This window comes from Eulemur rufifrons, chromosome 29 (genome assembly GCF_041146395.1).
Source record: "Eulemur rufifrons isolate Redbay chromosome 29, OSU_ERuf_1, whole genome shotgun sequence".
Lineage (NCBI taxonomy): Eukaryota > Metazoa > Chordata > Mammalia > Primates > Lemuridae > Eulemur > Eulemur rufifrons.
The window spans coordinates 18,944,064-18,967,399 of NC_091011.1; the positions used below are offsets into that span (position 1 = coordinate 18,944,064).

The 23,336-nt window shown below is 34.8% G+C and overlaps 1 protein-coding gene across 4 annotated transcripts in view; it reads left to right on the forward strand.

Annotated features, from left to right (window-relative positions):
• The window catches only part of HERPUD2 (HERPUD family member 2), a 37,972-nt gene extending 15,089 nt beyond the window's left edge, over nt 1–22,883 (forward strand). For 2 of the 4 annotated variants that reach the window (XM_069461775.1, XM_069461778.1), the window contains 7 exons: nt 1,669–1,746; nt 4,636–4,749; nt 7,622–7,776; nt 17,657–17,779; nt 20,314–20,637; nt 21,469–21,586; nt 22,075–22,883. In XM_069461775.1, the coding sequence (XP_069317876.1) occupies nt 1,669–1,746; nt 4,636–4,749; nt 7,622–7,776; nt 17,657–17,779; nt 20,314–20,637; nt 21,469–21,586; nt 22,075–22,236 (1,074 nt within the window). In that variant the 3' untranslated portion in view covers nt 22,237–22,883. Of the gene's footprint in view, nt 1–163; nt 183–1,668; nt 1,747–4,635; nt 4,750–7,621; nt 7,777–17,656; nt 17,780–20,313; nt 20,638–21,468; nt 21,587–22,074 lie in introns of those variants that run through there. The other 2 variants (XM_069461779.1, XM_069461776.1) reach the window with 2 other exon arrangements.
• The last annotated feature ends 453 nt before the right edge of the window (nt 22,884–23,336 follow it).

Consider the following 23,336-nt stretch of genomic DNA (forward strand, 5'->3'; position numbering starts at 1 on the left):
TATTACAAAGGACACAGATGAACAGCCGGATGGAAGAGATCCATAGGAGGAAAGTATGGCAGAAGGGGTGTTGAGCTTCCATGCCCTCTTTGGGAGCACCACTCCCTGGGAACCTGCACCTGTCCACTATCCTGGAGCTCTCAGAACTCAGTTCTTTCAGGTTTTTATGGAAGCTTCCGTAGGTAGGCATGATTGATTAAATCATTTGCCTTTGGTTTATCAGCTCAACCTTCCAGGCCCTTCTCCCTCCCTGGAGGTTGGGCAGTGGGACTGAAAGTTCCAATTCTCCCTTGGTTTCCCTGGCAACCACCCCCCATCCTGAGGCAATCTAGCCCCTATATCCACCAGTTATCTTACTGTACAAAAGATAGTCATCAATCCAGAGAATCCAGGGCTTTTAGGAGGCTTATGTCAGGAAACGTAATGAAGACCAAACATATATTGCAAAATATCATAGTGCTTCCTTGTTTATATGTATTTATTGAAGTTTCATGACTTGTGATATGTATTTTTTAAAAGCTCCTATATTATGTTTGGTTATTTATATATATGAATTTGCACATGTACATCTTAAGTATAGCACACACCAAAATGCTTCCAGGAGAAACTAAGATTATGCCTAATAGTTAAGTATTTTGGAAGGATAGCTATATCATTCCCTTGGTTGGTTTTTGGTGCGTTAAGAACTCCTGAACCACAGATTTTACTTAGTATGACAATTTCTATTTTGGCTTTTTTTCATATAAGACCCTTTTGTAGTAGCCATGTTGAATATATATTCTGCTTAAAAATTGTTATAGTTGTGGCTTGGATTTGGCATATTTAACAGTTCTTGATATAGTTAATATTTGTTTTAATAGAATTCAAGGACCAGTTATCTATTTCTCAGTTATGAAATAGGCCTTATGGGCACTATACAAAATGCTTTAATTTTAAATAATGTTAGGAGTGTGAATATTTAGCAGACTTACTATAAGTACAAAATATGACAGAGATAACCGAAACATATTTCGTATTCTGGGTTTCATATAGAGATGACAACTGAATCTCTGTGCACTTACGTTGATTTCTCTTTATGTTTTTAAAAAATGTACAAAGGTATTTCTGAGAGTGACAGGAATAATAAAAACTAGAATAGTTATGTAAAGTAACTAAATCCAAATGGCTCTTGAATTAAAACCAATAAATTGTTATGCATGATGTTAGTGAAGTAGAAAATAAATCTTAATTATACATTTTTGATTAAAATACTAAGAAAATAATGCGAAATAACTCTGGTGACCTTGAAATTTTATCCTAGTGTTGACTATTCATATAAAGCCAATCACTTTCTCATTTTTATAGTCTTGAAGGTTTTTAATGATAGTCAAAAGTGCATTGCATTATAACTGAAAAGACAAACTTCTGATTTACCTTATTTCCTCAAGATGTTTTTTAATATAGTAATTATCTGTATTTTATTATAGCTATAGTAGATATGCTACCATTTGCTGAGATCTTAAATTTCTTAAGTGAAATTAGGAAAAACAAAAATTCTTAAATTACGTCAATTTCTGCTTATTTGTGCCTAATGGGAATTTTATTTTGCCTATATTTAGGCATGCTATTCCCAACCTTCAATTTGTCTAGTTGGAAAAGTTGAATTCTTTTCTTTGTCCCATTTTTTAGTTGACGAAGGATCAGAGATTGGTGTATTCGGGCAGACTGCTTCCCGATCATCTGCAGCTGAAAGACATTCTCAGAAAAGTAAGCTTTTCTACCACTATTTGACACCAGATACATTCAGAGTGTGAGAGAAGATATGCTCTGAAGTTTTATCCAACCAGTTCAGTTTTTAGATACTTAAAATCAACTCCTTAGGGTAGCATAACAGGTAAAGATAAATTAGAAAGCAAAGACTATGATATATTCTGATTAGTTTAGGTAACAGTGTTATATGTATCCATCTGACAGCTAAATCTGAAGTAGTATTATATATTTGTGTTCAGGTATTTGTCATCTTTTATAAGAAAACTCTATTGACTTATCAGTAGTGCAGGAGTGGAATGTTCAGTAGTGGGGAAGGATTTTCATTGATAATCTTTCCTCTGGATCCCTTTTTAACTAAACTGTATGACATTTTAGTACAAACTGCTTGGGTTGGAAGTTTAATTTCAGGACAGGAAATAGAGTGAAGCCCACTTGGTCCTTCACTTAGCCAATTTGAATGCTGATGCTCAGAGCTAAAATATACTTGCATGTAGTATTTTGACAAAATCAGCTTGAATGCTGGTTATTTTCATGGCAGCTTTTAGCTTATGTTCATTTGTGGAATTTGTACTTTTACAGCTTTTTAGTGTTTGAAATGCTGCTTTTTGTTTGTGAATATAGCAGAATTGAATAACTTTTATGTTTTGTCCTAGATCTTTGACTGAATGCTTAATGTTGTCCTAGTTATTCCTGATCTGATTTAGAACATCTATGTCCTCTCCTGTATGTTTATGATCACCTGTGGGAAACTTAAAAAAAAATCTTAGTATATTCCTTCTGGTTAGCTAGTTGACATTTTAGCTTTGCCAGTGTGACTTCTTGCTGTCATTTCATTTTAATTATGTAGTTTCAAATTGCTAAAATGGCTTAATACCTACCCCCTCTAAAATAGTGGACCTCATGGCAGATTTTTTTTCTTTTTCTCTCAGTAGGCTTTATTTTTTAGAGCTGTTTCAGGTTTATAGCAAAATTGAGCAAGAAAGTACAGGGAGTTCTCATGTATTCACTGCCCTCACACACACAGCTTGCCACACTGTCACCATCTCTTACTAGAATGGTACATTCATTACAATCAATGAACCTACATTGACATATCATTATCACCCAAAGGTTCTAGTTTATGTTAGGGTTCACTCTTAGTGTTGCACACACTATGGGTTTGGACAAATGTTTTATGACATATCTTCACTATTATAGTATCATATGTAACAGCCCTAAAAACTTCTGTGTTATGCCTATTCATTTTTTCCCTGTTTTTATGCTTAAACACCTTTCTGCTATCTGCTTTTCGAAATACAGGTATATTTATTATTTTAACCCAAGGATAGCTTGAATCTGCAGATGAATACTTTTAAAAAGGCTTTTGCTGCCAAAAATGGTTTCAGACCAGATGACTTAAAATAATAACTGCTCCAAAGGACTGTTGTGTCCCTTATATAAAACATCTTGAATAATATGTTTACATTTTTAATAGATCTTTGAACAATTTTTGTTAAAGTCAGTGTACCCCTTTACATTTTTCAGTTAATTGCTACATTAGCTTTCCTTGTTTAGTCATATTAATAAAATGTTTTACAGAAACATTCCCCAAAGGGGAATAGATACTGTGAGTTGTGATTCATATGACCTTTTGAAAATAGGTTTCTAAGGATAAACACCTTATACTTGGATGCTTTCATATATTCCATATTCAGAAACTGAGGGGACATTGTAAATCACGAGTGTCTTCACTAGGCATACATCGTGTAAAGCTCTCTCTGCCGCCTTTCCTTAGCATTCTAACCCCTGTAAACTTCTTTCTCTAAACTTCTAAAGCAGTTTGTGCTTCTCAGTTTCATGCAAAAGACTGTTTTATATGTTTCTTTATTGTGCTCTGATGCGCTAGTCTGATCTCTTAACAATATCATGAGCCGCTTTAAGGAAGGGACTGACTCTTATCCTTTCTTGGATTCACCTTAATCCTAATTGTGGATTAAGCACAATTCAAGGTTCATGGTAGGCAGTTGATAAATTTGTAGTTTCTAGTAGCTTTGTTTCCCTTTCTCACCACTGGACATCTTTCTTTTCTTCCTTCCCCCTTTTCTTTAGCATCCTATTTTTTTCTTTTCTCTTTTTAAATTGCTGACTCATCATTCTTTTCTGTCGTCCTCTATTTTCTCTTTCCTTTTTCCATCATTTACGAGCTTAATGTCTAAATATAAACATCCTCATGATCTCACTAAGCTAAAATGCCAACTATAATCATTATTTAGAATATTTTCCTTCAGTCATAGTTATACATTTGTGGAAATACATGAAATATTTACAGAATATAGTTCAAATATATGCTTTATATCTGTGTATAAATGTTATAGGTAAAAACAGTTTTTGACTTACAAAACAGTAAAAAACTATATATCACCTTGCTAAAATTAAGGCAAATGAGATTATGATGAAGTTATTTGAGTTTCTTTTATAGTTGCTAAGTCTCAAGTAATAGAAATATTTTCATCATTCAAAGTTTGTGGGCCTAAACTTCAAGGTAACTCTTAGGGTTCTGATATTAAGGTGCTAACTAGATGTTTTTATATTAAAATAATTGTGTTGACACAACTTTACAGCATTGATTGCTTCAAGGCTACTTGGTATGCAAATAATAATTTTTTAATATAGCAATTGCTGAGTATTTAGACCATTTTCTAAGCATGGAAAAAATATTGAATTCAGAAGGGCCCCAAATATTAAAATGGAAAACATGTCTTCATATGATAACATTTTATTACTTATACAATCTCTAGGCTGTAAAGGAACTTAAGTTTTGAGTTAAGTGTTTCAGCTTAGCTACTGGCTTTTTGAACTGTACATTTCCCAGTACTACCCTTTAAATGTAATCTTCTTCAATTTTAGCAAGATGAGTATCATATGGTTCATCTAGTATGTACTTCTCGGACTCCTCCTGGTTCTCCAAAATCCAGCACCAATAGAGAAAGTCGTGAAGCGTTGGCATCTAGCAGCAATTCTGTGAGTTGTTTTGGGAGGAGTAAATACTGAAGTTTTCTGATCATCCTTTTTTGCCTCTAAAAACTAAATGAAAAACAGAAGAATTAGAACTTACGGATTTTTAGATTGGGTTTTGAAAAACTGGAGTTTAGGCATTTAAAATTTGTTTTTAGAAAACCTAACACACGGTTATCCCTTGAAACCTATTTACTATAAGTTATAGTTTGCAATATGGCAAGTCAGTAATAAATTCAATCTTCAGGAGTTTAATTACCGGAATACTTAGAAAACCGAATTATGGTAGGATTATATAACATAAATGCTCAGGCCAGTGAAGTTTCAGAAATATTTAAGGTGTCTAATATAGAATATTTTATTCAAGGTAGATTAAATTATTTACATTTTAGGTACCCTACATCTTCTTGATGTAGATTACTTGGTCAAAGATTTTATTTTTAACAGCGAGTAGATTTGTGCATACATTCCAATTGCAGGGGGAAGAATTACTTAATGTACTCATCTCTTTCAGACTTGGGTATTCATCTCTCCCTTCTTATTTTTCCATTTGCCTAAAAGTATTTTGGAAATATTTTATAATAGTTGAACTTCTCAACTTAGACATTTCTATAAATTTTAAAGACATTATCACCCATCCTTCTATATTAAATTACTTTTGATTTCCCATAAAAATTTTCTATGATACCTTTGGGGGTAAGAGGATTGGGATGAGTAGAAACTTGCTTTAAACTTCTTGAGCAGGCAGGGAACTTTTATATTGCTAAGTATGCTTTCCTTCTCATCAGGAATCTAGGCTGGGCGCTGTGGCTCACACCTGTAATCCCAGCATTTTGGGAGGTCAAGGCAGGAGGATCGCTTGAGGCCAGGCGTTCTAGACCAGTGGGGGCAACACAGTGAGACCCCATCTCTACAAAAAATTAAAAAAAAAATTAACTGGTTGTGGTGGCATGGACTTATGGTCCTAGCTACTTGGGAGGCTGACACAGGAGGATCTCCTTTGGGCCCAGGAGTTTGAGATTCAGTGAGCTATGATAATGCCATTGCAGTCTGGGTGACAGAGTGAGGTCCTGTCTCTAAAAAAAGAAAAAAAAAAAAGAATTTAGTCAAAACTTAAAGAGACGGGACAAGTGGTGAGTGGCCAGGGTGATAACTGTTGAAAGATCTTCCAATAGATACTAGCTAACTGCTTCTTTAAGAAACTACATCCTCCAATTGTTATATTTAATTAGTATGGTCTCAGTGGTAAGTATTTTCTGGTAACAGCCATGGAAATTTAGCTTACATTAAACTGAAATTTTCTTTGTCAGAACACCCAAGAATCTTTGTGTGGTTCCTGTATTGGCATGAGAAGGGAAAACGCTGGATTGGCACAGAGTTTTGTTTGGAATCTTTGGACATAGTTTCGTTGCTCCAGTTTTTGTTGGGAAATAACCCTCTGATTTAATTGACTTGGGTTGCTCAGACATGATTTTATGTCATTAGTGTACATACTTGGTTTTTTCAGTATATTACAAATATCCTATTGACAGGATTATTTATGAAAATCTAAAAAGTATCAAAGGAAAGTTAAATTGAACTCTTAATTTTTCATGGCTCAGAAATTTCAGAGGGATTTGAAAAATATCTTAAAAATCTAATCATGAAAAATTATCTAATAAGGTCAGAAATCATTAGTTCTAGAGACTTTAAATTGTGCTGCCAAATAACTAGTTAAGGCCTTTCTTCTATTAATCATATAAATGAATACCATATTATGATGGCCCATTTAATGAGAAATCTTGCCAAAAAAGAAGCCATTTCTAGTTTATATCCCTAAGAATCAAACTCCTTAGTAGGATATTTCTTATCTAGTTTGTGTGAAGTAACATCTTAAAGAAAGTTTTTGCTAGTTTTGCAAAAGACTGGTGTGCTTGGGGCCTTGCACACGACAGGACGTAGGATGGTAGACATGCGAAAAGACATCCCGTCAATAGGAAGGCAGGACAAGTAAAATACAAGTGTAGCAAACTTGGAGGGATGTTAAAATAATATCATACTCAGCTTTTTAAAGTGGAAGAACTATTAATTTATATGACATAATTGTGTATTAAATTTAGATAAAAACACTTGACAAACTATTAATATTTTCAAAAAGCAACAAATTGGGATGGTCTTCAAGGAGTTACATTGTTTAAAGTTATTAAATCTGTTAGTTACTGACATCATTTGATCATGAGAATATAAAAATCCTGATTGGTATCTTGTTCATTTTGTAGAAAAACAGTATTTGTTGATGGCATCTATAAATCAGTTGAATTTTAGAGTTGAATGGAATCTTGAAAATCTAGTCTAATTTTGTTTTACTCCTTGTTAATGTCAGAGGTAACAATAGATTCTAGATCTTTTGTTACCCGGCCTGTTCCTCATTATTTTAAACCAGTGTGTTACTGATAGCATGTTATACAGTATTTGGCACATAGCAACTACTTAAATAATTCAGTAGTTAGTACCATTTATTGAGTACTTTCTGTGTGTTAGGCATAATGAAAGGAGCTTTGCATGCATTAACTTAATTGTATAAAAGGAGCTTTTATCCATTAATTTAATCCTCACAATTTAATATGCTATTTTGTATAGTATTCCTCTGCTTCTCAGCCTTTTCTAGTTGAGAAATGGAATACTGTTGATTAATTAAGCAGTTTTGACTTTCTGAACTCTTTAGTCTTAGTAAAGTTAAAATATCTACCTACTATACTGGACATAAGATTTAAATCAATAAATTTCTAAAATTCAGTTATTTTGCAAAGGAATTTCATGAGTACATTTTTAGTAATATGTCTATAATTTCACAATTATAATTAAATCTCCTTAAAAATTATTACATTTTTGTTTGTAGAGTTCAGATCATTCAGGATCAACAACTCCATCGTCCAGTCAAGAAACCTTGTCTTTAGCTGCTAGTTCTTCCTCGGAAGGATTGAGGCAGCGAACCCCTTCACAAGCACAAACCAACCCCGCACAGAGTCATCAGTTTCCATATGTAATGCAAGGGTAAGTGAAACTGTGGTAGCTGTGGATCATAATTGGGGCCACCAAAAAATAAATTTCTTTTGATTTTCACTGGAGCCCCTTTGTAGTAATTGAAGTACATTTGAAGTTGATTCATATACCTGATTTTATATTTTGGAAACTAGAAGGTTAAGGAGAGCAGTGCTTTTGGAAGCTCGTTGTACATCAGAATCATGTAGGGCAGTGCTTTTGAATCTTTGATGTTTCTACTAATCACCTGGGGACCCTGCTAAGATGCAGGTTCTGATTCAGTAGGTCTGATGGGGCCTGAAATTCTGCATTTCTAACAAGCTCCCAGGTGATACTGACGCTTCTGATGCTTGGACCACACTTTGGATAGCAAGGATCTAGGTAACTAAATTTTTTTTTTTTAACTGAGCTTCACTATAAATCTACTCAGTTTAGTCTTCAGGGAAGTGGGTGGTACTTAGAAAAATATAGGGCCCAGCAATCTGTTTTTAAAAAGTTTCACAGGTGTTTCTGATCAGCCAGGCTTGGTAACAACTGAGGTTGAGTAAAACCACCGTGTATTACAAGGATATGCTAACCATTGCATGTTATCCAGAATCCTTGTTGTATTAAGAGTTTTGTGTAGGAGTTTTCTCAAGAAGCTTGCTATGGCCACTCTATATAGCAATTACAGCAGCCTCCTTAGGCTATGTAATTCCAAAGGAAATGCAGCGAACAGCTATAGGTAAAGCACATCTTTCAGACAGCTCAGAGAAGGATCTTGGAGAATCCCAGGGTTTGGACCTGGATTGTGTTTGAAAGCAGAGTATTTTACTGGGATACTATTATTTGTTAGTTTTGAAGGAAAGGAAACTTGCATAACAGGTATTGATAATTTTTCTGTGCTGTATATCAAGTCTTGGGGCTCCAGTGTGTGGAACTAGTCTGGATCAACCATGATGGAACTGGCAATAAGAAAATGGTTAGGACTCCATTATTGTACTGTAGGTGATGTAACCACGTAGTAGCCATTGACTGCTGTGCTAAACAGGATAACATAAACATTCAGGTACTTTTTACTTAGAGCTTTTAACTTAATTAAGTTCTTAATATAGAAAAACAAAGTTGAATATATAGCAAAATATAAGAAAACTCACTTGTCTCATATTTCTTGAACATGATATCTTTTCTTTCAAAATAAGTGTTTAGATGAAGTTTGTTGTAGACTTTTATAAGTACTTATAAAGTACCTGTGAAACTGTTTTTGTTTTCAGAAAATGATTACTGTAAACCAAAACTTATTTATAAAAAGCAATGTTCTCAGGGTTTACATTATGGAATAGTAGCTCAAAATATTTTCTATCTTATGACAGTGATTCATTTCCTTTCCTTTTTGCAGAGTAAGACATTTCAGTTCTTCCCAGTTTATACAGAGTGATCTTACTTATTTGGTGATAGTGGTGGAAGGTGGGAGTATTATAAATAAGCCTGAGAGAATATGTAATGACTAACAGTGATTATCTCTGGATGATAAGATTTTTAACTCCTTCTCATACTTATAGTAAATATATTTTGTAATAAACTAAACGAAGCATGTAAGATTGCAGGTCTTCAGAATAAAACCATAGATATTTTGGGAAAAGATTAATAATTTCTCTAAACTAGGCTGTTGAGAAAATCAATAAACATGAAAGACAAAGGCATCCAGCTCTTAGATGTATATTAAATTGATTAGAAAATCTGAAATAGTGTTTATCTTGCCAGAAGTGAGTGTTAAAGTGGTGAGCAAGAAAATTTTTCAAAGATATTTGAGCTTCACTTAGGGAATCTATTACTGGATTAAAAATACTTGATTTTAAATCAGGAGGGCAGTGTATTTTAGTGATTGCACAGATTCTGGTGCCGGCCTGCCTGGGTTTGAACCCTGGCTCAAGTCTATTCACTGCCTAGCTTGGGCAGGTCTCTTCCCTCCTGTGTTTCAGTTTGCTCATTATCTGGGGGGTAATAATATTTATCTTACACGATTTCTATGTAGATGAAAAGAGTGTATGTAAAGTGGTTAAAACAGTAACTGGCATGTGGTGATGTATTAGTAATTAACTTATAAATACATCTGTCCTTATGGGTGAATGTTGTACATTCATTTAGCAAACAAATTTACAGGCATCTATGTGTCTCATACACTGAAACATTCAAATAAATGAATGCCAGTGTTAGGAAAATAAGTCTTTATATTTGGAGAAAGTACTTATGTGAAATTCAATAAATAGGTTTTTACTTCAGCAGTGAACATGATTTAACTTAATCTTATAGTTGTCATTTTTTACTAATGAAAACTTCATCTTTAAGTAAGCTTTATTTAACATAGTCTTATCCTTAGATGTGTTAAGAGCAATAATTTAGTGATCTTGAAGAACTCACCATCAAAATAAAAAAAAGCTCTGCTCTCATTTGTCAAACTTTAGAACAGTTTATATTTAACTAGTCTGTATGTGTTTTCTACCATGCAGACTAGTTAGTATTTTCAGTTTTTAGTGAGCTTGTTAAAACTGCTCATTTCTGGTCCCACTCCCTAAGGTTTTGAATCACCAGTATTGGAGTGGTGCTCAGGAATCTGCCAACCTAACAATACTTGGGAAGCTCACATTGAGAAATTCAAATGCAAGTGATTATTTGCCTACCTAGGTCTTGAGAACACATGAGAGGAACAGACCAATACATGTGTTTCACCACATTGGCTGTCCATTTACAAAGTCACATTTGTAAGTCCTGACTGTTTTTGGACTCAGTTGTGCTGTCACATTTATTTACTTTAACTCCAAAAATTGGTTGCTTTATGGAATACCCAGTTCTGTACCATCAGTTTTTCCCTCTGAAATATCAACACCCTTATTTTATAACAAAACTGAAAACCTACTCATTGTACCCTTCTATATGGTCTGATTTTTTTTAAGTAAAAATTACTTGTAGCCTACTACTCAGAAATAATCACTAACATTTTTATAAATATCCTTCCAAACACTTTTCTATGTGTACTTTTAAAATAAAAATATCATACTATTCTATTTTTTTAAACCTTTTTGTAAAACATAGCTTGGATATATTTCCAGAGCAAATGTATATCTTTGACATTTAAAGTCTTTGTGAGTTTTCATTATGTAGATACACTAATTTGTTCATACTTCTGTTGATGGAGAATGTATTAGTTGGTTTTGCTTCATAATAACCTCAAAATCTCAGTGGTTTACAATAGCACACTTTATTTTTCTTGCTCACAGGTTTGTTAGTTACCTGGGACAGCACTGCTTCAGGCTGTAGGTTGGGTTCAGGTCTGTTTCATGTTTCTCATTCTCTGTGGATCAGTAATTCCCTAGCATCTGTTCTTCTGGCAAATGACAGGAACACAAGAGGGCAGGCTAACCACTGAGCACATTTAAAGCCTTGTACATGTCACATTTACTAATATTGCATTGGTCAAAGCAGGCCACATGGCTACTCTGAACAACATAGGGGTAGGGAGGTATTGCAAAGTTACAACTAGTGCTGTATTGGTAAATTCTTAACAGCTGACATTTCTGGGGGAAAAAAAAATAAAACCCTGGATTTGTAGCATTTCCTGATTTCTGTGGTGTAAGTACTCCCACCGTGGCTCAGCAATCTGCTCTGGTAAGGAGCAGGAACCAGTTGGCCACTGTGTGGCAGAGAGTGTGTATGTATCTTGTTACAGAACAGTGAAGAATTAGAGCAATCTTCTACCATAACTTTTGGGTTAATTCTTTTCACCACTAAACATCACCACAATCAATATTCTTAAATGTGCTTATGTATTAGCAGTTATTATTTTAGGATAAATTGTGAAAAGGGGAATTTCTAAGTCAAAGTGTTCTTAAGACTTTTTGAGGCTCTCAAGGACTATTGCAAAATTGCAGTAAAGAAAAGTTGTACTAGATTACTGTCTCAGAGTTTTTAAAAAGCCTGATTTCCCATAACTGTACATATATGAACTTGCCAGTGTGATAAATTGGAATGTTCTTGCTTTAATTTGAGACATGATTAAGAGGCATTCTTTTTGTTTTTTGAGTTGCTTATTTGTTGTTGTGTTGGTATCTTTAAAAATTCATTTGTGATAGTTCTTTATCTAAAAGGATATTGATAATATTTATTAAGCATTAACACAAGCTAGGCATTGTATAAAGCACTTATACATGTCTTATTTCATTAAATTTTACACGAACTCTGATCTAGATACTATTTTCTCTTATTTTATGGATGAAGAGAATGAGGCTTAAAGGTTATGTAGCTTGCTGAAGTTTGCCGAAGTGGTCAGTAGCAAGACTAAAATTCAAATCCTTATCTAACTTGGAAGTCTGTATTCTTAACAGCATTGCTGAATTGACTCTATTTTTGTCTATCATTTGTTTGTTTCTTTTTTTTTTTTTTGAGACAAGAGTCTCACTCTGTTGTCCTGGCTAGAGTACAGTGGCATCATCATAGCTCACAGCAACCTGAAACTCCTGGACTCAGGTGATCCTCCTGCCTCAGTCTCCTGGGTAGCTGGGACCACAGGCATGCACCACCATGCCTGGCTAATTTTTTTTCTATTTTTAGTAGAGATGGAGTCTTGCTCTTGCTCAGGCTGGTCTCAAACTCCTTACTTCAAGCTGTCCCCCTGCTTCCACCTCCCAGAGTGTTAGGATTACAGGCGTGAGCCATCACTCCGAGCCAAACACTTTTACACTCATTTATTCTCAGAGCCCAATATGATCCAATTGGAACCCAGAGAGGGAAAGAAACTGGTCTAAGATCACAGAGCTGGGATGTGGCCGAGCCAGGATTAGGACCTGGGCCTGGGGACTCCTGGGCCTAGGGGCTTCTGGGCCTGGCTGCTTAGCCGCCAAGCCACAGTGTCAATCCCTCATTTGTTTCAGTATTTTTTCGTAGGTTATCAGTTGTATTTTGACTTCATTTATAATGGTGGTCCCCACCCCTCAACCCCCATTCAAAACTTTTTGTGCTGTTAGCCTTACATGTTTTCATTTAATGTTGAAAAAATGAAATGAAATTTACAAGTTATTAGATTAGTTGCTTATAATTAGTACTTTATTTTCAGAGTTTTCTTGATGTTCATATGAAGTTGTTCAACATATACTTACTTGCTAGATGCTAGAGATATAATAATGGATAAAGCCCATTCCCTGTTTTTAGGAGCACAGAATCTGGTCAGAGAGCCAGGAGAGTAGGCAGGTGATTTCTTTTTTTAGTTATTTTCTAAGAGGTAATACATGTGCATGATACCATTTTCAAAATGAACAAATACTCATACAAGAATTTCAGTCTTGTGTTTTCTAGCTACCCAGTTGCCTTCCTCCAAAGCAACTATTATCTGTTTACCCTGTGTTATTCCAGAGGTAAACTGTTGCTTCCACAAGTGTGTGTGTCCATTTGTGTTTACATGTGTGTCTATTTTAACACAAATAATAGCATACTTTCTGTACACACTAGTCTGTATCTTGTTTTTTTGTACTAACTGTATTAACAGTTGTCCCATGTTAGTATACGAGTACTGTCCCATTCTTTATTAATTGCACACTGTTCCATTATATAGATTACTGCAGTTTAAAGAACCAGTCCCTGTTCATGTATATTTAGGTTATACAGTCAATATATTTTTTTTTTAATATATTTTTTTTTTTGAGACAGAGTCTTGCTCTGTTGCCCAGGCTAGAGTGAGTGCCGTGGCATCATCCTAGCTCACAGCAACCTCAAACTCCTGGACTCAGGCGATCCTCCTGCCTCAGCCTCCCGAGTAGCTGGGACTACAGGCATGTGCCATCATGCCCGGCTAATTTTTTCTATATATATTTTTAGCTGTCCATATAATTTCTTTCTATTTTTAGTAGAGACAGGGTCTCGCTCTTGCTCAGGCTGGTCTCGAACTCCTGAGCTCAAACAATCTGCCCGCCTCGGCCTCCCAGAGTGCTAGGATTACAGGCGTGAGCCACCGCGCCCGGCCTACAGTCAATATTTTTATTCATTGCTTTTTTAATTTTTAAAAACTTTATTATACTTTTTAAACATTCACAAAGTACAGAAAATCTTATTGTGACACCCAGTGTACCTGACACCCAGCTTCAACAACTATTAACAGACTACCATTTTTCATTTAGCTCTCCTTACTTCTTTTTTTTTTTTTTTCCTTGGGCTGTAGTTTAAAGCAAAATCTAGACATACCATTTTATCCATAAATACTTTACTGTGTATCTGTAACAGATATGACAGATACGGACTTGAAAAAATCTCAATCACAATACCATTAGAAAACTCAACAAAATTAAAAAATTTTTAATATTATCTAATGCCCAGTTTGTGTTCAGTTTTCACGATTGTCTTCAATGTCTTTTTATAGTTGTTTTGATTGAATCAGTTTTCAAAGAAATTGACATATCGCATTTGGCCAACGTTTCTTAAGGTTCTTCTAATTCCCCTCTTCTCCCTTCTCTTTTTACTTCATACCTTTTCTGTTGTTGTTAATATTCTGTGTTTTTTCCCACAGTGGTCTAGATTTGGCTGATTATGTCCTTGTGGTGTTGTTTAGCATTTTCCTCTATCCCCATATTGCCTATAAACTGGTAGATCTAGGGCTTGATTAAATTCAGTGAAGGTTTGACTTCTTTTTTTAAGGAATTCTCCATATTTGGTGCTATATCCCTGTATCATATCAGTAGGCACATAAAGTTTGACTGTTTCACCTCTAGTCATGCTAAGATTGCTCAGTGGGTTCAGGTGTTACTAGCCTGATCCATTCATCATAAAGTTCTCCGTCAGCCTTTTAGTAGACATTGATATCACTGACTAGACCTGTTATTTCATTTGTTGTTGCAAAATGATGATTTACTAACTATCATTCCTCCTCCATTTGTTAACTGTGCTTCTTGTATAAAGAATCTTTTCTCATCATTTTATTATCCTGAAATACAGTCCACTCAAAAAAGGCCTGATAAATACTGGATTTTTTACCTTCATCAATTTTCAGAGTAAAAAGTTGGTGCCCTGGTAATCCCAAAGGTGATGACTGAGGTTTTTTTTTTTTTTTTTTTAGGGTATTGGTGTAAACTTATGGTTTCTAATATATTTGTGTTTCTTTCTATGGAATGTCTAGTGAATGAATGTAGTCATTCTTCCTGATATTCATATTGTTTTATCTTTCGCCTGTGGAAGCCATTCAGTTTGTCTATGGTGTCCTTTTGACATGATTTTAGTAATTTTTGATAATGTCCTAGACTTAACACACGACAAATTGACCGTATCCCCGGAGAACCCTGATGCGAAATAGTATTTAGAGACCACAATCGGGGTGCCAAGAGTACTCCTTGCTTCTCAGTTGTCATGCTTCTAAGAAGTCTTTTCAGTTGTCAGATATAAGAAATATGTGTCTTTTAGAAAAAGTGAAAAAATCATGAGTTCATACTGATATTTCAAACTTAGTTTAAAGGTTAAAGGGGTTTTATAGATCTTCTTTGATTTGTGTATTTATATATCTTGTATATCTTTTATGCTGAAAATCTTGGTTTTTAGTAAATTAGCATAATTACTTATTTGCTTTATATGTGGTATGTATTTTTTTTCAAATAGTTTTAAAATGGCAATACTATTTCCATTTTTATAAGATCACTGAATGTGGTTTAAAATTTTTGTGTTTTTTTTGTGTTTTGAAGTCAGTAGAATAATTCTTTGTGTGCTTGGTTATGCTATCAAACTTGGTACACAAGTTTATTTGTTTCAGGTTTTTTTTATTTGTTTGTTTGTTTTGAGACAAGGTCTCGTTCTGGAGTGCAGTGGCATAATCATAGCTCATTGTAGACTCAAACTTCTGGCTCAAGTGATCCTTCTGCTTCATCTTCCCGAGTATCTGGGACTATAGGTACATACCACCACAACTGGCTAATTTTTAAATTTTTTTTTGTAGAAATGGGGTCTGCTGTTTTGCCCAGGCTGGTTTCAAACTCCTGGTCTCAAGGGATCCTCCTTCCTTGACCTCCCAAAATGCTGGGATTACAGGAGAGAGCCACTGTGCCTGGCCCATGTTTTCAATAATCATCTTATGTTCTCTTTATGTTCTGGGCTGCCTGCAGTAATGAAAAGTTATAGAAATTTTTTTAAAGTGATTATTACTGGCTTTTTCTTCCCTTACCATTTAAAAATAGTGACAAGATTCAGCCTTCCCATTTTATAGTTGAAGTAACAGACTTGTTTGAGGTTATATTTCTTATTAATGATGAGATTGGTGGAGCTTTACTTTTAGAGGAATGGGTTTTTTCCCTGACTGGGAATACTAATAAAATTTAAAATATACACCTAGGAATAGCCTCATTTTACTGGCAATACTCGATTCAGGTAATTTTCAGATTGGCCCAGAGATGCATCAGCCCCCTGGTGCAGTTACTGGGAGAAACTCTAATGGACTCTCTGCTTTTTCTTCTTAATTGAATTATGAGGGAAAACTTGAGAATCATGGGGGAGGGCTGGTATTCAGAAGGACAAAAGATCTATTGAGGATGGGAGCCACCATATGGCTCCCATTACTCCTCCAAGGATAAGGAAAGTTCAGGTAATATGTAGGGGAGTGAATGCCTTTACTTAGCACCACATTTCCTCAGGTACAGTCTATTGATAAGCTTTAGCTGCCCCCCCAAGCTCTTCTAATTAGGTTTCTATAATCAATTATTACCAATTGTATGTGTGAACGGTCTTCATAATATAAAATTATAGTTAACGAATTTATTAATTATTCTTGTTTCACTCTAGATAGACAAACTAATACCAGCTAAATATAAAATTCAAGTAATAAGAAAAGGAGAGTTAGGAAATTTATAAATAATTCTGCATTTACTTATATGTTTATCTCTGTAGTTGTCTTGATTTCTACTAATTTCTACAAATCTCATGTTACACACTTTGGAATCATGTTCAGAATTGGGGTAGCAGAGAGTAAAAATAAAACTAGCTAACATCTACTGAATACAGAATAACAATCCTATAAGGAAGGTTCTATTATTAGCTCCATTTTAGAAATGAGGAAACTGAGGAATAGAGAAGTTAAATGTGACCTTCCACAGGTTTCATTGAATAGAATTATAACCTACTTTAAGAATGTATGCATGTTCTGCTACTCTTGGCTCATTAAAGAATATTTTACAGTATTTTTTGTAAATATTTTTATAATGTTTATTTTGTATTTTACAGCTAATAGCTGCTATATATATATGTGTGTGTATATATATATATGTGTGTGTATGTATATATATATATATATATATATGTATATACACACACACATGCACACACACACATTTTTTTTTTTGAGAAGGGGGCCTCTCACTATGTTGCCCAGGCTGGTCTCAAACTCCTTGGCTTGAGGGATCTTCCTGCCTTAGTCTCCCGAATAGCTGGGACTACAGGCATGCACCACCATGCCTAAATTTTTTAAAATAATATTTTATTACTAATGTAAAATATCATTTGGCTAGTTCCCCATTTCTCAAAATATTTTATCATGAAGTTTATTTTAGAGCTTTGGTTCTTAAGGAGAATGTCCTTAAAATGAAAGTATTTTTGGTCTTATGTGTTGAAATGAGAAGATAAATGTTCAGGCTTGCTACACATTTTGTGGATTACTTGCTTTGTTTTGCCATTAAACTGGGCTTAAATATTAGTTATTTTTATGTATTTGGGCCCACTGTCAGCTTATATAAGACATACTGTTTTACTTGAAGAATGTTGAAAATAAGTATTTTTCTTTTCAGTAGGATTTAAATACATTCTGTCAATGGTTGACTTGTAGTTCAGAAATGAAAATTAAGAGAAATGCTTTTAACTTTCTAAAGCATTAAAAGACTTCATTTCTTTGTTGCAGAAATGTGGACAACCAGTTTCCTGAGCAAGCGATTCCACCTGAATTTCCCGCGTACCCTGCCTTTAGCCCCCTGCAGATGCTGTGGTGGCAACAGATGTACGCTCATCAGTATTACATGCAATAGTAAGTTCATCTAAGTGCATTCCTTGTAGTTTCTAACTGTGTTATTTGCTTTATTTTTTTATCCTAAGTTGATTTGCTATTTCATTTGATGATACATTTAATTGATTATTTGAAATTATTATGAGAAGGAATTCACAAACATCTCTTTATTTTAAATTATTTGCCCAAAGGAAAAAGGGTTCACCTCCAGTTCCATCAACTGAATATGCTCTTGGCTCCTCCCTCTCTCCCCTGATTATGTTTAGCAGTATTCAGAGGCTTTCTTTAACATATCATTTTATAAATTCAAGAGGGTAAAACTTAGGAAAGTTTCACTGGAAGGCAGCAAATCTACACAGAGAGATAGGAAGTCAGTTGAAAAAGGGAATAGACAGAACCATGTCAGGGAGGCCCAATCTTAGTAGAGCTCAGATGTGGCTAAATATGCTTACTGGACTTTCAGGATTCTAGTAAGTCTTGATTCTGGTCAGTGTGGAACAGTCTTAGCACTGAGTACAGTTTCTCAGCTTTCACTCTTCTGAACTTCCTATGCATTCATTTAATATTGGCCAGTTCTCTTTACTGTTCTCTCCGTGTTTCTGTGATTCTTTTGTCTTCTGCATCTTTTTTGTCTTTCTGATCATTCTTTTTGTGCCTTTTGCCTTCTTCTAAATAGTATTATAACATTACTTGCTCAGTTCAACGTATATTCGTGTACTTACCATGTGCCTTTTGGCACTCCTAGTTGATAAAGAAGATAGGATTCAGTCCTGGGACAGTTCCTTTGGATTTCTTTCTTCCATGGCCTTAGTTGTTAGCTCTTTGTGGATGACTTCCAATTCTTAATCTTCTGTGCTTTATCCTGCATCTCTGTTTAACTGTTGGAAGGTTTTCATAGGGAAATTAGCTTTTACTCCAAATTTAGTACATCTAAAATTTGACTCCTCCATTCTCTTAAGTACCTTTACCTTCCAAACTTCTTTGTCAGTGATACTTTCTTCTTAATTACCCTCCAAGCTCTTAACCTTAACCAGCTTTGATTCTGACTTCTGTTATCCCCAAACCCAGTAACTTATGAAGATGAGTTAATAAAGCTGTCCTTCCCCCATATGCTACTTCCAATATTTTTCCCAGCTCTGTTCTCATTTTAAACCCACTTTACTTCAATAGCTCTTTCTCCTTTTAGGCTCTTTACTACATTTCCTCATATTCTGCCAGGTTAAATTTCTTAACACATAATTGAGTCATTCATTCCCCATCACCTAGAATATTTGCTGGCTCTCTTGCCTGTAGTGTGTGATCTATGTCTTTATCCTTCCTTCAGATATTTCCCCATAAATCTAACCTGCTTTATGAACCTCATATCCTAATACTCTCTTCCATCAGCCCTTGGCTCCAGGCAGGCCGTTTGTATATGTTGCCATGGTAATGGTTATCATTTGCTGACTTCCTTGTGCTCAGTACTCTGCTGGATGCTATATACTCCTTGTCTCATTTGTAAACCTCATGAGAACCATGTAAGATAAGTGGAGCTTTACCGTAGCTTGCTACTAAATCATACATCTTATGTACATCATCTAACTTCTGAGCCTCAAATTCTCACCTTTAAAATAAAATGACTCACCTGTGTATCAGAATATCCGTAAGGTAGAAAGTATTTTGTAAACTAAAAAGCCCTATATAGATACAAGGTATTAGTTTACTGGCTTAAAGAGCATTTTGTAGCCTGGGAAACATTTATTTAATTTTTCTTTGCTGTCCTGTTTCACTTTTTATTGTAGAAAAATTTAAACATATAATGAAATAGAATAGTAAAATGAATTCCTGTGTACCAACCATGCAGCTTCAACATTTATTAATTCATGTCAATCTTATTCTATAACTTTTTCCTTCCACTGGATAATTTAAAGCAAATCCAAGACATATTATCATTTTACTTGGAACTTTATTCTGACTTTTAAGCAATCACATTATAAACAAACTTCAGGGCCACAATTCTTTAAGTTGACAAGGACCAGTGGTCCCCAGTTGGAATTCCCAAAAGTCAGGATTGGGATTGAGGGGTTGTTATCTGAGATGTATTAATACAAATAATTTATCACTGACAATAGATACAAAGGGTAATATATATTTTTACATAAATTTTTCAAAATGTGGATCTGAGGGAGAGGTGGTGGGCTTGGGAGTATTCATCCCATGTAGAATAACAAAAGAGGCCTTTAGTGAAAAGGTTTGGACATACTCGTCCTTAGCTTATAAAGTAATTTAGTGAAAGAGAGAAAAGAGTGATTAGCGTCACTGCTCTCGTCCATTCCACCTCTCTCCTCCCATCTTAGACCCCCAGGCTGAGAGAGCATCCTTTCCGGAACCACTTCTGCCATCAGTCTTGGGCTGCTTTTCTAATGGAATTTGTGCTTATCTAAGAAATATGGTACAGGAATTGTGATATTCCATACCAGGTTTATGAAAAATACATTGGGCTCCCCAGGAAGTATTAACAAATACAGTATGATAAATTTTTTTCTTTTTAATATTTATTTTGGTGAATATTTCAGTCAAGCTGCAGTTTCAGCTCAGGCCACATCAAATGCCAACTCAGCCCAGCCTACTGCTTCGCAGCCTCTAAATTTGGCACATGTTCCTGGAGAAGAACCCCCACCAGCTCCAAACCTAGTGGCCCAAGAAAATCGACCCATGAATGAAAATGTTCAAATGAATGCACAGGGAGGCCCAGTGCTAAATGACGAAGACTTCAATCGAGACTGGCTAGACTGGATGTACACGTTCTCGCGAGCTGCGATTCTGCTTAGCATTGTGTACTTCTATTCTTCTTTTAGTCGGTTTATCATGGTAATGGGAGCCATGCTACTGGTTTATTTGTGAGTGATGTTCATTAACTTTTTGTGGTTTCTTTTAACTACTTTATGAAACTGTTAGCACAGAATGTGGCGTAGGGTAGTTTGTCGTGAATGTTGAGTGAAGGAATATGAGTGCTAGGCTTCTAGGCTTCAGATATCTGGCATGTTTCTGGTACCAAAAGCAGGGCGGGTTATGTTGAGTAAGAATACTTACCAGAATTGTTTAGAAGCAGATTTTTTTGTTTACTATATTTTATAAAAATTGTTAATTCAATGAGACATGCTCTATCAATTATTTAGAACTTGAAGAAACATGCGATGCACTCCTGCAAAGGGACATTCCTTTAAATTACAATTACCGGTAGTATTTCCTATAGGTACAGGTCAGATTCTTTCATAAGTAGACTAATTTTCTCTTGCTCCCTTCTCCCCAAGGGCAAATATCTTGTATTTTACTTTCGAAAAATACCCAAAAATATTTTAGGACTCCTGTTACGTGTTAATATCTAGCATAGAGGGAGTCAAGCCTGTGATAGACTTACAGATTTGAATGGGTTTTTGTTTTGCTGTCATTGCTTTTTTTTTTTTCTTTTAAGAGACAAGATCTCACTCTGTCACCCAGGCTGGAGTAGAGTGGTGTGATCACAGCTCACTGCAGCCTCCAACTCCTCCTGGGCTCTATCATGGCTTTGAAAAAGGGTAGTTTCCTGGCCTGAAGTGAGAATTTGTTGTTGTTTTTTTTTTTAATTATAGCTGTAATCATTTTTCTCTTGTAGGACACTGATGGTTTTATAGTGTTATAAATAAAAACAATTGTGACTTGTTTTCTTTACTCTTTATTTCACTGAACAGGCACCAAGCTGGATGGTTTCCTTTTAGGCAAGAAGGAGGTCAGCAACAGGCTCCCAACAATAATGCCAGAGTTAACAATGATGGGCAGAATGCACACAATCTAGAACTTGAAGAAATGGTATGTTATTGAGGCTTTTGTATACTTTAAATATATTAATAGATATTTCCTCAGCACCATAGGGGACCAACATGATAAAAGAATCTTGGATATTCCATAAATATTTGTGAAATGGCACATGAAGAAAAGCTAACATATGAACTGTGGTGGTTTCATCTGGTAGAATTTAGAATATAATACTGAATCAGTCATATATTAGAATTAAGTGGGAAGAATTAACATTTTTCCTGAAAATAGCCTCGAAAGAAAATTATGCACATGGTGAGAGTCTTGTATTACATTGGCAGTTGTCCCCTTTAAACTTGAACACCAAGGAATTTATCAACTTTGGACTTAAAGATTTCTAATGACCACATATGTACCACTTCCTTATTACATGCTTATATTCCTTTGTTCTAGAGTGAAGAACTTAACCGTCTTCTTTGCTATTCTGAGTTAATACTAGTAGTTGAAATCACTCAGGAGTGTGTTTCTTGTTTTGTTTCAAGGAGCATCTTATGGATGATGGGCTTGAAGATGAGAGCGGAGAAGATGCAAGTGAAGATGCTGGTGCAATTCAAAGGCCTGGATTGATGGCTTCAGCTTGGTCTTTCATCACCACCTTCTTCACTTCACTGATACCAGAGGGGCCTCCCCAGGTTGCCAATTAGACCTGAGAAACTGTGCCGCCTATAAAGAAGGGCCTGACTTTAGGAAAGTGGTTTGAAATAACAGTGCAATTTCAAAAAAATTTATAACTTTCTTTTGATCATCATGTACAGAGGCGTTTTTTTCTTTAAGCTTCTCATGCATATGAATATTTTAAGCACAAATGGACTACTAAATGTGTGATTTTTTTTTTTTTTTAAGATCCTAACAGAACATAGCGTAACAATATTGGTCTTCCAGGTGTTATTCATTTCAATTATGTATAGTAAACCAAGAGTGACCTATTTGTGCATATTATTTCTTTAAAGAGCTGCTTCATATATAAAATGTCTATAGTTAGTAGCCTAGCCCTTCAATGTGTAATTTGAATAAATATATCTATTTTCTGTGAATTATCCTGAAAGTTTTAAACAGAATGAACTCATAGTTTTTAATAAAGAATATTATTTACCTAAAATGTGCTAGTAGCATCTTGCCCAGCCATAAAGCAATAAACTTCTCAGTAATCTTAATTTTGACATTTGAAAAAATAATGGAAACTTTCTATTTTAAGGGCATGTATCCCATCAATTGGAATTAGTACCTTAAAGAAAAAAGGCAGCTCTTCAATGGAATTAATAGTGTTATAAAATGTTTGATACAGGCAGTACTTTTATAAAATAAGATATGCCGGAAATTGCTCCCTGTAATTTTTTAAATAAAAATTCAATTATGATAAACAGTCTTATGGGATATTTATTCAAACTCGTCAGTAATGTACCCGTTACATACAAAAATCTGTGTAGATTTCAATAGTTATTTGGAAGGGTTGCTGAAATCTTAAAGGTCATTTTTGCCTCTTGGCATTCCAAATGGATATCTCCTAGTTATTAAATAGTCTGAAACCTCAGTAATTTATTTAAAAATCCTTGGAAAGCCAATTTAATATTGTATAAGAATGGAGTAGGTTTCTTACAGGGTAGCTAACTAAAATCAAACAAATGTGGATGGGAGAATTTATCTCACATGAAATGAATTATAAAATTATGAGTGTGGTACTGGCACAGAAATATATGATTAGATAACAGACTAGAATAGCCATGAGTTATTCTCTACCTTGTTT